This window comes from Rhea americana, unplaced genomic scaffold (assembly GCF_003343005.1).
Source record: "Rhea americana isolate MKP2758 unplaced genomic scaffold, rheAme1 scaffold_220, whole genome shotgun sequence".
Taxonomy (NCBI): domain Eukaryota; kingdom Metazoa; phylum Chordata; class Aves; order Rheiformes; family Rheidae; genus Rhea; species Rhea americana.
Window position 1 is genome coordinate 292,253 of NW_028186330.1, and position 11,490 is coordinate 303,742.

General features: G+C 38.9%; 1 protein-coding gene across 6 annotated transcripts in view; it reads left to right on the plus strand.

Moving 5' to 3' along the window:
• Positions 1-9,511, plus strand: part of COBL (cordon-bleu WH2 repeat protein) — a 158,541-nt gene extending 149,030 nt beyond the window's left edge. For all 6 annotated transcript variants that reach the window (XM_085305456.1, XM_085305457.1, XM_085305461.1 and 3 more), the window contains 3 exons: positions 522-641; positions 2,830-3,078; positions 8,210-9,511. In XM_085305456.1, the coding sequence (XP_085161582.1) occupies positions 522-641; positions 2,830-3,078; positions 8,210-8,227 (387 nt within the window). In that variant the 3' untranslated portion in view covers positions 8,228-9,511. The remainder of the gene's footprint in view (positions 1-521; positions 642-2,829; positions 3,079-8,209) is intronic.
• The last annotated feature ends 1,979 nt before the right edge of the window (positions 9,512-11,490 follow it).

Consider the following 11,490-nt stretch of genomic DNA (forward strand, 5'->3'; position numbering starts at 1 on the left):
GCATTTGAAAAATTTACCATGGCAAAATGCACACCAAGCCACTGGTTATGCTGCATGTCCTATATGTTATGCAGTGCTATTGCAGCTGCACTAACTAGGAGAGGCAGAGGGTGCAAAGATACAGCTTAAAGGAGAGATAATTGAGGTTAGCTGAAGAGCCTAACACACATTTCTCTTATGTTATCTAAAAATAGGAACATACTATGTAGAGAAAACTTGTAAATATCTGTAAAGGAAAGAAAAACACATTTTGTGTTAATTTGGTGATACTAATTTGTCACTAATGCTCAAGGGATGTGAGCCTGCATCTGTACATATAACATTGCTAACTGGAGTCTGCGTCTGTCCTTACCAGTCAGGGTGAGTAAGGGTTGTAAAAGCAGGCCTGAAAGAAGACAGACTGATCAGTCTTCGTAGTTTGTGAATGCAAGCACTGGTACAAGCACTAAAAATGCTTTCAGTAGTGTTTCCAAACTGTCTCTAAGTAAATATCTAATAAGTTTATTGGTTTTATATTCTAGATTTCAGACAGTGCATTGAATGGAAGCCACAAGAAACCTTTGTATGCTGAGCCGGAGAATGAGCGCTCAGCCCTGCTGGCAGCAATCAGAGGCCACAGTGGCACCTCAAAGCTGAAAAAGGTAAGAAATAAAGATGATCAGTGATCTAATGCAGTCTTTTCTTACTGAAAGCTTTGTATAAACGTGAAATTATGCAAACTGAAGTTGTCCTGCAGAGAGGAAAGCTTAGGAGAAAGTATTGTGATATAAAACCAAATCTGACTTGCACAGATAATACAGTGGGTCAGGTTCTGTTCTCTGCTACAGAAGTTACTCTCTTTGAAATTGCATACTTGTAGCTGAGAACGAACCGTGGAGAAATCCAAGTGAATTAAAGAGAATGTACGTGGAAGGCACCAGCTAGCATCAGTTTCATGTATTTAGGTGTTGGTTTTTGCACTTTAAGAGTATGCAGTTAGGTTATTTGCATTACCTATTGTATACATCTAATCCCAGTTCCCCCTAAAAACACATTGTGACTTCTTCATCCATGCTTCATGAGTTAGGTGCATGCAAACTGTATGCAAGTAATGGACATCGATGGAAAAACTCAAACTGCAGCAGGACGATTCCTTCTGTCTGAAGAGTTGACCTAATTATTAAAGCATCTCCTATCCCTAATAGCCAAAGCCTGCATTGTTCTAGCCTTAGCTTTCCCTCGGTTCACTAGTCAAGCCAAGGATGTGTATTTGGCAAGGAGTCCCCCATTTCCCTCATGCAATGACTCAGGCCATTAACACATCCAGATAGCTGGCAAAAGATTGGAGGTGTCTCTTTTCTGTGTTAGGGCATTACTCTTTCCTTCAAAGCAATTCTGAGTATCTTGCTGCCCCTCCTGCAGGTAGGATACAGCTTTCTCTGAGCTTGAGAGCAGAATGTGCTAGCAGAGGCAGTGAAGGATCAGCAGCCTCTTGATCAAGGATGTGCTGTAGCCATCTTCACACATACTTAATTGCATTTTGCATTCATTTGGCATAAATGTAAATCTGTGTGAAAGAGGCTCTGAGAATGAAGTGGTGTTATTTTATCACAGAGACTTTTTGGAATACTTTCCTCCAGCAAAAAAAAAAAGCTTTTAGTATCATTTTAAATGAAGTTGCTTAGAAACCGTACGTTTCTTTTTCACACCATGTCACCTGTGCTAGTTAAAGCACCATGTCTGTGTGTGTACGGGGCTGAATGTAGATGTGCTGTGATGGAAGGGCTGTCCCTTCAATGTCATTTTATGTCTTATCTGGCATGATTTCATTCCCATATATTTGTATATATAGTGAGGGAACAGAGTGTAGGAGCTCTCTGGATTTGGGTTGCTTGATGGGAGAATAAATCCTTTCATTTTTCACTAGAGAGGTATTGTGCCTCAGTTTCTCTGAAGAAGGCATGGTACTACATTTACTGGTAAAACTCCCATTTGCCACGTGATACTAAATTTCATAATGCTTTCCAAATCATTTTAATTGCTGAGACTTTATCATGATTATTACTGGTAATATTGTTAACAACAAAAAGATTTGTTGAGGCAGCTGGAGGAAAATATGACTTTGTGTGAACAATTGCCTTCTCTCCTTCCATTCACTTAAACAAAAATAAATTTTCATGTAAGTTTCATGCAGGAATTTCAGGTTCARAAATTCCACAGAAACCCTCTTGTAATAGCAACCAATTGGTTTTGTGCTATATGCTTTCACATAGTTCTCTCTGGTCCTGTTTCTTTTTAGTGTGGCTGGAAACTTCAGATTTAACAACAGGGTTTGGTTGGGTTTCTTTGTTTTTTTGCCTTTTTTTTTAATGAAGCCAGGTCCTAAAAGCACAGCTCTAGAAGAGCCTCACTCTCATCTGAGATTATTTCTGTGCAGCCCAGACTGCTAAAAGTAACAAGATTTCTGGGTGGCTGCTGCAGCCTTGATACATCTTGCTGATTCCAAAAATCTTTGTGGTTTTTTCCAAATGAATACCAAGTCCAGCTCTCCGTCTGTTACCTTAGATGCCAAGAAGAGTTACAGGATGCTGGAGCTCACAGTAAATAGAGATTGAGTTTCTGAGAGAGAGTCAATGCCAAATCCTTGATGCTGGTAATCAGCCTGGCTGAATGATGTGAGTGAGTAGTAACAGATGTTCAGCCCTATGAGCAAACAAAAGTTCTACATACTTTATATCATTCAAGCAAAGTGAAATTGGGGAACTGAAATTAAAAGCATCAAATGTCAAATAATTACGGTTTAGTCATGCTTTGATATTAATCACTACCTTTCAACTGCATCATCGACAGATCTCCTCAGTGGCCTCTGAAGAGCTGCAGAGTTTTAGGAATGCAGAACTGTCCTTGCAAAAAGCAGAAGACCCTCGGGAAGAACAGCTTTGTATCCCACCGCCCCCTGTGCCGCCACCACCACCTCCTGCCCCGCCATCGGCAGCAGCTCTGAAATCCTCTGCCCCTGCTGCCGCTGACCCTGCTGTGGCAAGGCAAGCCCTAATGGAGGCCATTCGCTCCGGTGCTGGAGCAGCAAAGTTAAAAAAGGTAAACATGCTTTTATATTTGCAGCCTTTTGGATGGAATAGCCTGAGCTTGCTGTGCTGCTCCGGGAGCTGTTTGTAAGCTCTTAGCCATGCGTTTCTTTTCTTTCTGTCACTGTGAGAAGGTGAAYGTACTGTGTTTTCTCTAGCTGAACCAAAGATCAGGAGTGTATTTCACGTCTTTGGACAGCTATTAAAACACATTTTTGAAAGGGTGCTTCTCCTCTTTTAGAAGACTTAAACTTGCTTGTGCGTACGTGCAACCTTATGAATATACCAATACTTAGCTCTTTTAAAAGAGAACATTAAGAGCATTAATACGATTTCAGAAAACATTTTCATGCCCTTTGCCATYCTCATGAATCTGAGATAATACTGGATATCCTTTAGACAAGGAAAGGTCAGATATGATACCCATGGTTCTCCTAGCCATTTCCTTTTCCTGTTTCCACAAACCTGAAGCAAACTAGAGATAAATACTCCCTCCTAGTTTCAGTAGTGTGTTGTAGACTTTGATTCCTAACACTTAATCTTAGATGGCACATGCTGAGAGCTGTCAGTAAAACTGTGAGATCCTTTTAATGTCTACCTGAATTTTATCAATTGGATGATGTGTGTTTCTCATTTGTGGTCAACTATTGGTAAACCAAATCCTAGATGGCTTAATACCATTCTTGCTCAGTTATCTGTGCTGGTTTTTTGGAGTAAGTTARTTTATCTTCTCAGTCAAGATTCTGTTCTCCCTAACCTTCAGTTACTTCTCACTTTTCGTGAAAGAGAACCAACCAATTTGCCTCAGTGGCGTCATCTTAATGTTATACTGTAGTATCTAAGAATGGACTTTGATCCAGGGACTTCAGGGAATGTACAAAAACAGATGGAGTTTTCTCAACACATGATTTAGCTGATGCCAACTGTAAATGTGTAAATAGGCTTTAACCTTGCTTGCTTGTCCTCTTTAAAACAATTCAAAATAGAAAAACAATTTCAAAATAAAAAAATAGGTAAAAAGATCTTGTTTCTGGTACACTAGAAGTTCCACGGCATTACCAATTGTACAAACAAATGAGTTTTTCAGAGAAATTTCGAATTAACATGGAAACAGAAATGAGGATGTGCAGTTGTGTGTGTGAAAAAAGTTATATTATGCAAATCTGTAGTATACAAATAGAAGACTACAACTTCTGAAGAGATAACATTCCGGGTCAGATTTTCTTTCTCAGCTTCACCAATTTACAGAAAAAAAAATAAAGTAGATTTGTGCATGCAAGAATACCCCATGCAGTTCTTTGTTTTCTAGATCTTTTCAAATTCCAAATAGTGAGAACCTCCAACTGAGTAACTGTTGTAGAAGTCTCGGGGGGGGGGGGGGGGGCACAGCTCTACTCATTAAAACAAGTCTTTATCACTTCCTTTGGGGATTCATCCTGAAACAGTTGGATAGTCGTTGCAATTTATGAAAGTGAGCTTGATATACATTCTGCTAAATACTGTGCCTGTCTTCTTTCATTTTCAAAATGGAGTAGTTTTCAGTAGATTTGACATTGAGATGACAAAAGAGTGCATCTTTTCTTGCCTGTCTTTTATGAAAGTAAGAGAGGCATTTTGTCCAAAGACAGAGCAAGTTCTTATTATTGTGCTGTCCTTCATTATATTAGATATGCAGGCTAAGTCTTGTATATGCCAAAGGCATCATATCATTCTGACATCTGAGATCCTATGCCCTATAACATTGATAAAAGTAAAATGTTGTCAGATTTCTCAGAGCTTCTATCCAGTGTGTATTAGTATTCCTCCTAGCTTACTGTGTTAAATGAGAGCCAATTTCTGTTTTTTTCTGCAGTTGGACACCTTTTGACAACAAAAGATGACTTGGTAGAGGAGAACATATGATACCTGCATATCATGGTTTTCTTCCTTTACAGCTGCAGAACATGTCTGCAAAGAGTGCTGAGTTTTTGGTAGACAGTGGCTTATGTGTGGTTTTGTGCCAGAATCAAAGCAAACATTTTTCTTCATTTTACTTCCTCTGTCAAAGATSCATGATGTCCTGATGTGGAGGTGTAAGCCCAGAGCCATTTTTTGACTAGGCTGCCTCTTAGATTTTGGTTGCAACAACTAGATAGCAGACTAGATAGTTAAGTCCTTTAATTGCATGTTTTTCTCACCATAGTCTTCAGGAAGTTTTCTGGAACAAGGGCTTCTGATGGTGAAGTAATTTAGTTAGCTAATATTGTGGAGAACTGGGAAAGATTTTCATTGCTTAGTTATGTATGACTCAGTTTGTGCTTATTTGTGAGGGGTTATTTGCAATGGAAGTAGATTAAACGGGACTGTCAGGGGAACCAAACATGAAAAGCAACCAATTGCCCAGATAAGGAGCATCCCAACAAACATTTGGGCTCTATTAATATCTGTGAAAAGGCAACTCCTCCACTCCACCCCTGATTACACAGCTGTTTGCTAAAGTCATGAACTTTAAGGTTGAAAGATCCACTGTGCAGGAAGGGAGGAGAGAAGTTGCTGCAGGCTGACCCAACCTTGCTGAGAGTCCGGATCTGCCCCAGAAAGGCTGTAATTGGGTCACCCAAAACAAACTAGAGCAAAAATGCATATTTGAGGGAAATGCCAAGTATAGGTAAGACAGTATGTGCATAGGACTCTTGGCTGTTCTTTAATCCATTTCTCGGAGTGCTGTGCCTGTTTTGGCAAATAAATCACACTTTGTTTTGAAGAAGCGGCTTCTGTTTTATTGCATGCTGTTGCTGTCCACAGGCTCCTGAAGGAAAATTCTTGTGGGTGCCAAGCCCAGCTGGGCCTGCTCAGTAACATGGTTCATCCCCAGTGCAGTGCATTTCAGAGACCCACCAGAAGGTGGTTTGGTTAAAGATCGTACCCAAAGGGAATRGAGGCTCTTACTGCAAAGTGATGGCCTTACTGAGCTGGAAAAGACCTTGCAATACATGGGAAATAGCCCTTTTCTTCATTCTCACTATGGTCTGATCAGGAACCTGGCACAAGTTTAACACATCCGAAGTTTAACAGTAAGTCAGAGAGTCATCATCAAGTGAAGCCACCAGGATGGCTGCCCTAATGCCTTTGATGGTTAACCATCTTCAGAAATGGGCACGCCTTGCTCACGAGGCATCTGCTTCCCAGCCACGCTGTCTACAGAGGGTAATCACTTCGTCTAGGAAATAAAGAGCTGAGCTGAGACCAACTTTTAGGCTGGTTTTAGTGGGCAAAACTCAAGTCAGAGTTCTGTCATTTGAGCTTCTCATGTTAAAAGTGATCTAATGTTTCATTTAAACTGTGTAAAGCAACTTYTGTCACAATTTCATATACTCATTTCTTTTTTAATTTTTTTGTTTCTGTTTCTGAAAACACACAAGAATCCAGCTAGATTTCTGAAATTCTGTGTATATAATTGCTTGTGAATTTTTTGTGTCTATGTAACTTGGCTTGGGTTTTACCAGCTTTATCTGTGGAAAAAAGAAAACTAGACATGCAAATRACCTGTTAGATGTCTAGCTGTAGGTATAGTTGCAGCACAAGCCCATGCAGGATTGAAAATCTTACCAAACAAAGAGAAGCTATAAAAGTTGTCTTTGCTTATATGTCAGCTACTCATCTTAGGTAGAATTGTACCCAGGGATTTGGTAGAAATACTGCAGGGGAATGTGTTTGCACAAGGTGGAGAAGGCAGGGTACATATCTAAAAAACAGACTTTTGATCATGGAAAAATAATTTCTGTAGACCACTTTTTAATGGTACATGCAAGAAAGACTCTACAGATTTCACATGTTTTCCAGTTAAGATTAGAGCTGAACACATCTAAGCAGCCTTTTTATGTTTATTTGCTATGATTTTTAAAATTAATTTGGCTCCATCACAGTATCCACAAGCAGTCATTCCAGTATTCAGCACTTAGTCACATGAACTCTTGATGCATGCAGTATATCATTCTGTTGGCAGTTAAAGGAGCCAAGTAAGGTAATTGCTGCACCTTTTACAATGAATCCCTGCTGTCTGCTGGGATAATTCAAAGTTGGTTGCTAACAAGTAATGCATCGATCTGAATTACGGCATGGTCAGTGTTTTCTAGGGATCATGGCCAAGTTTTGTACCTTTCTGTCAAGCAGAGGACCACTCTTCTAATATAAGCAGGGATGTATAATTGTGAATGAAGAAATACTATTTCTTATCATTAATGTTTGAGAGGCAATGACAGAAGTTACAGACCCAGAGCCACAGCTGATGTTGGCACTGGTATGCTGGAAGCAGGAGAAGGAGGCCCCACTAAAAGGTTGTCCAAGCTGGATATACAGGTAGTCAAATGAGCCCAGAAAGTGAATTTGGTTCCCATGCACAGTGAAAGGTAGTCATTTGCATGTTGTTCCTCCATTTGAATTGAAAGATAAAATTTCATTTGAACTCTTCACCTTGCTAATAATTTTTATAGTGACCTATTTTTTCTCTAAAAATAAAGCTTCTTCCATGGATACAAAGGCCAAAATCCAAAAGTTTAAACTTGATCAAACACACATTGATCCTTTTTAGCTTTTGTAGTCCCTGTATTGTGTGTGTCTCTGATAGAATCAAAGCTCAGTGAGCAGAGCACTCTAGCATACGTATTTACAGTTAACTGTATGCTTAGATGAACTGAAGACTAGGAAGGAACATAAGTTTAAGTATTTTCCTGTATCAGAGGCTATGGAAGTTTTTTTGTTCAATCAGGAAGCAAAGTACCCATCAATTGATTAGTATGACCAGTGACAGCTAACCARTGTTGAACAGATTTTGACTGTCAGGTATTACATACTCACAGCCAGGGTTTGTGTTCAGTCCACAAAATGAAGGAAGTTCACAGAAAAAATACATCACCTAAACTCTAGTAATAATGTTACTGCAGCTGTAATGGTATAAGGATGTATGAGGGGTGTGATTTTTAGGGAAGGATAGTACCTTTCATTAGACTAAAATAGCTGGAAAAAAAAGATAAGCTTTAAGTCTCAAAGAACTGAAGAAGAGACTGAGCTTGCAAACAGCCCCGCAGGAGAATGTTTGGTTAACAATGTCAGCAGTTGAAGGTTTAAAAATATCTTGAATGATCATGTGCTTTTCTTTGTTATAGGTCCCTCTGCTCGTTTGAATTGTGTATAAAGAACAGGTAATTGGAAAATCTAACCCCATATGCACCCATAATCATCTTTCAAGGTCTGAAGTGGCAAAAAAACATCAAGAAGTTTAGTTTATTCTCTCGTCTGCAAGCCAAAATAAGTTGTAGTTAGTTTTTTGTGTTCCTGCATAATGGTTCTAAGGGAAAAATATGTTGCTCTGCTGTAAAGCTTCTGTGCCAAGGAATTGTGTTTTGCCTCTGAATATTTAAGGTTGCCAATAAACTATTCTTGTTGGCAGGTTAATAAGAGTATAAACACTGTGCAGTCCTTTGTTAATACTTAATTGCATTTATGGGCAAAATTAAAAGACTTTTGCTAGCTGTCTGAATAGTAATATTCATTTCAAGTTGTTAAAAGTACATAACTATTTCAGACTATTTACTCRCTTCTTATTTGATTTGGAAAAGAGCTATAAGTAGTAAGAGGGGAAAAAACAGAATAAAGATCTATACAAGCTAATCACAAGAGAAAAGTTATGTTATATTCCAAAAGTCCTAAATTGCCATATGCTGGAATAATTGTTTTTTTTGTAATTAGGTGAACTTTGTATCTCGGGTGCAGATCTGAGAAAGCAGGCAATCAGTAATAAATGTGAGACAGTGTGTCTATTGAAGTTGCTTATGGGGTATGATGTATAGAATACGGTATACTGAACCCTGGTAAAATTCATAGCACTTGAAAAATASTGAGACACCTTAAGGGATCTCTGTTTGCAACTGTGAAGGTTATGAGTAGAGGACTGTGTAGTGGTCCGAGATTTCGAACTCATCATTCCTGCACTGTGAAAGGAAGTGGAGGTGGTTTACGTCTGCAACCAGGACGTTGTCACTTGGTCAGGTCGTGCACAAGCGAGCCCTTTGTTTCCAGTTCACACGGCTGTTGTGTGTTGTCTCACAAGGATTTATAGCAGCTTCTTTTTCAAATGGTTAACTACTTTGGTAGCTGTGGTTGTACATATTCTGAAAATATTTTGTTAAATTGCAATGATTAACTTAAAAAGGACAGATCAAAATGCTTTTTCACATTTCCTATATCATAAACTCAAGAAGAGGAAGTTTGTACATTTACATTTTTATAATTGCAGACCAGAGTGGAGGTAGCGTTTTTTTGGAGCTGAAATTTAAAAACATACAGCTATGTAATGTTGAAAGCAAGAGAATATTTAGCCATCTGCATTTAATATGTCTGTATATTATATATTGTAAAATATTGATGTCTGTTAGTGCCACAAATAAAAACAAAATCAAAAACTGTTACATGGTCTGCAAGACTCTTTTTGCCAATCTTTTTCCATTTACAGAAGGAAATTGGAACTAGAGATGGACTTAAGCAAAGTAGTGTGCTCTGTGTAATATCTCAGGTCTAATATAAAATATCTCAAGCCAGGAAAGGACTCATAACTGATGCCTGAGCAACACAGAAATGGACAAATAAAATCAAGATACCAGAACACATTACCATACCATACATGTTTTTATATTAATCCAGCATTGTTGAAAATCCATCCCTTCATTAGGGAATCTAATATAGTTAGAAATAAGATGCTGTTTCATATCCATCCTTGGGATGGATAAGATCATCTTTGTTGGCTGGTTAGCCTTTTTCTGACTTAAAATCTTCTCAGTATGCTTTGTGTTGGAAATACTAACATGTTAAATGTGCCGTCAGAGGAAAGGACTCACTCAGTAACCTTGAATACTGTACAGATCCAGTCCCACCAGCAGCAATTACAGCTTCCTTGATATGGTGCTGTAAGACAGAATCCACTGCAGTTCTCCTTGCTGTTTCTCTTAGTGTTGCCTGAAAGCCCTGATTCTGCAGCCCCTCCTTATTAATACCCCTTTCATGTAATGAATTGTTTATGTAAGTACTTTCGATGCAGGGGAACCAAAACTGGATTTTGAGATAATAAGATACTCTAATCCAGCCCTGGACGTTCGAAGGTTCTCTGTCTGGGTGACAGAACAAATGCTTATGACAGAGTTATTCTTGGATAAACTTCTGATTATCAAATTCTCGTGGCTAAAGAACTGTAAAAGTAAGAACATCTGCAAGATGAGACGTTACCTGCATTGTGACAGCAAAAAATATTTTTTTTTAAATCCTGCTGTCTCAGCTAGAGATGAAGCTAGAAGAGGAGAAGGGGGATTCAGCTGTCTATGATAGGAGGCTGAACTCAGTGTGATTCACTTCTCTTGTTGACAAGAGACGTGTGTGCTGTCACATTGTCACCCCTTGAGAAGCCAGGTGTTCTTGGATTCCCAATAGCAGCCTAATTTAACCCAAAATGAATGAGAATTTTTGTTTTTATGAAAATAAAATGGACCTATTTTTAATGGTGTCTGGTTAGAGTTGTGAGCCTCCTCGCTTTCTCTATCAACATTTGTGGTAATTTTCATTTGGAAATTGTTTTAGTTCATATCAGGCAAGCACTTTCAACACTGCTCACCAGTTCTCCCTACTTTCACCATACTTCATATCTTGGCGTTCACAAACTGGGTTCCTACTGGATAACTGAATTTGGAAGATGTGCTCCAATACAAATCGGTATTCAGTTTGTGGAACCAGACTAGAGCTAGTTTGGGGGGCTAGGGGAGGAACCCTAAAAGTGTCCAGTAAAGATGTCATGTCCTCAAGTATTTTAATCTATATAGCTGCTCTTACAGGTCTACAGTAATTGCTGATGTAGACAGTCTGTGTGTGGAGGCATATATGCCACCTAGGCTTAGTCATCGATGCATACTATCATGGTACTTGTAGGTGGAGAATCTACAAGTTGGTTTCTTCTCTGAAGGACTGGAGAAAGGGCAGTGAGTTCCCCCTTTCTGCTGTGTGTCTCTTGGCCCAGATTTTCCCCACATCCTCTCACCCCARTTCAACCAGAGGAAGCAATCTGATTTGACCCTTACACATCTGGTTCTTCATCGCATCCCRTATGTAGGTAAGAGATAATCAAATGAGGTGAAAAATGCTGTCACCAGGGAAATTGAATGGAGAATTTAGATTTGGTATGATCATACCTTGTACAGATATAAATCTATATTCAGGGCTTGGAGAGTCTAGTCTTGAATAAAATGTGTAGGTCTCCCCCCATCCTTTTTTTTTTAAATATGTTTTTGCTGACATTTTTCATTGAGTTCATAGTAGCACTCAACCGTAAAATCAGCATTAAATCTTGCTGATTAGATATTTAATTTTAAATAATATTGGCTACCYGAATTAAATATTTGACTTA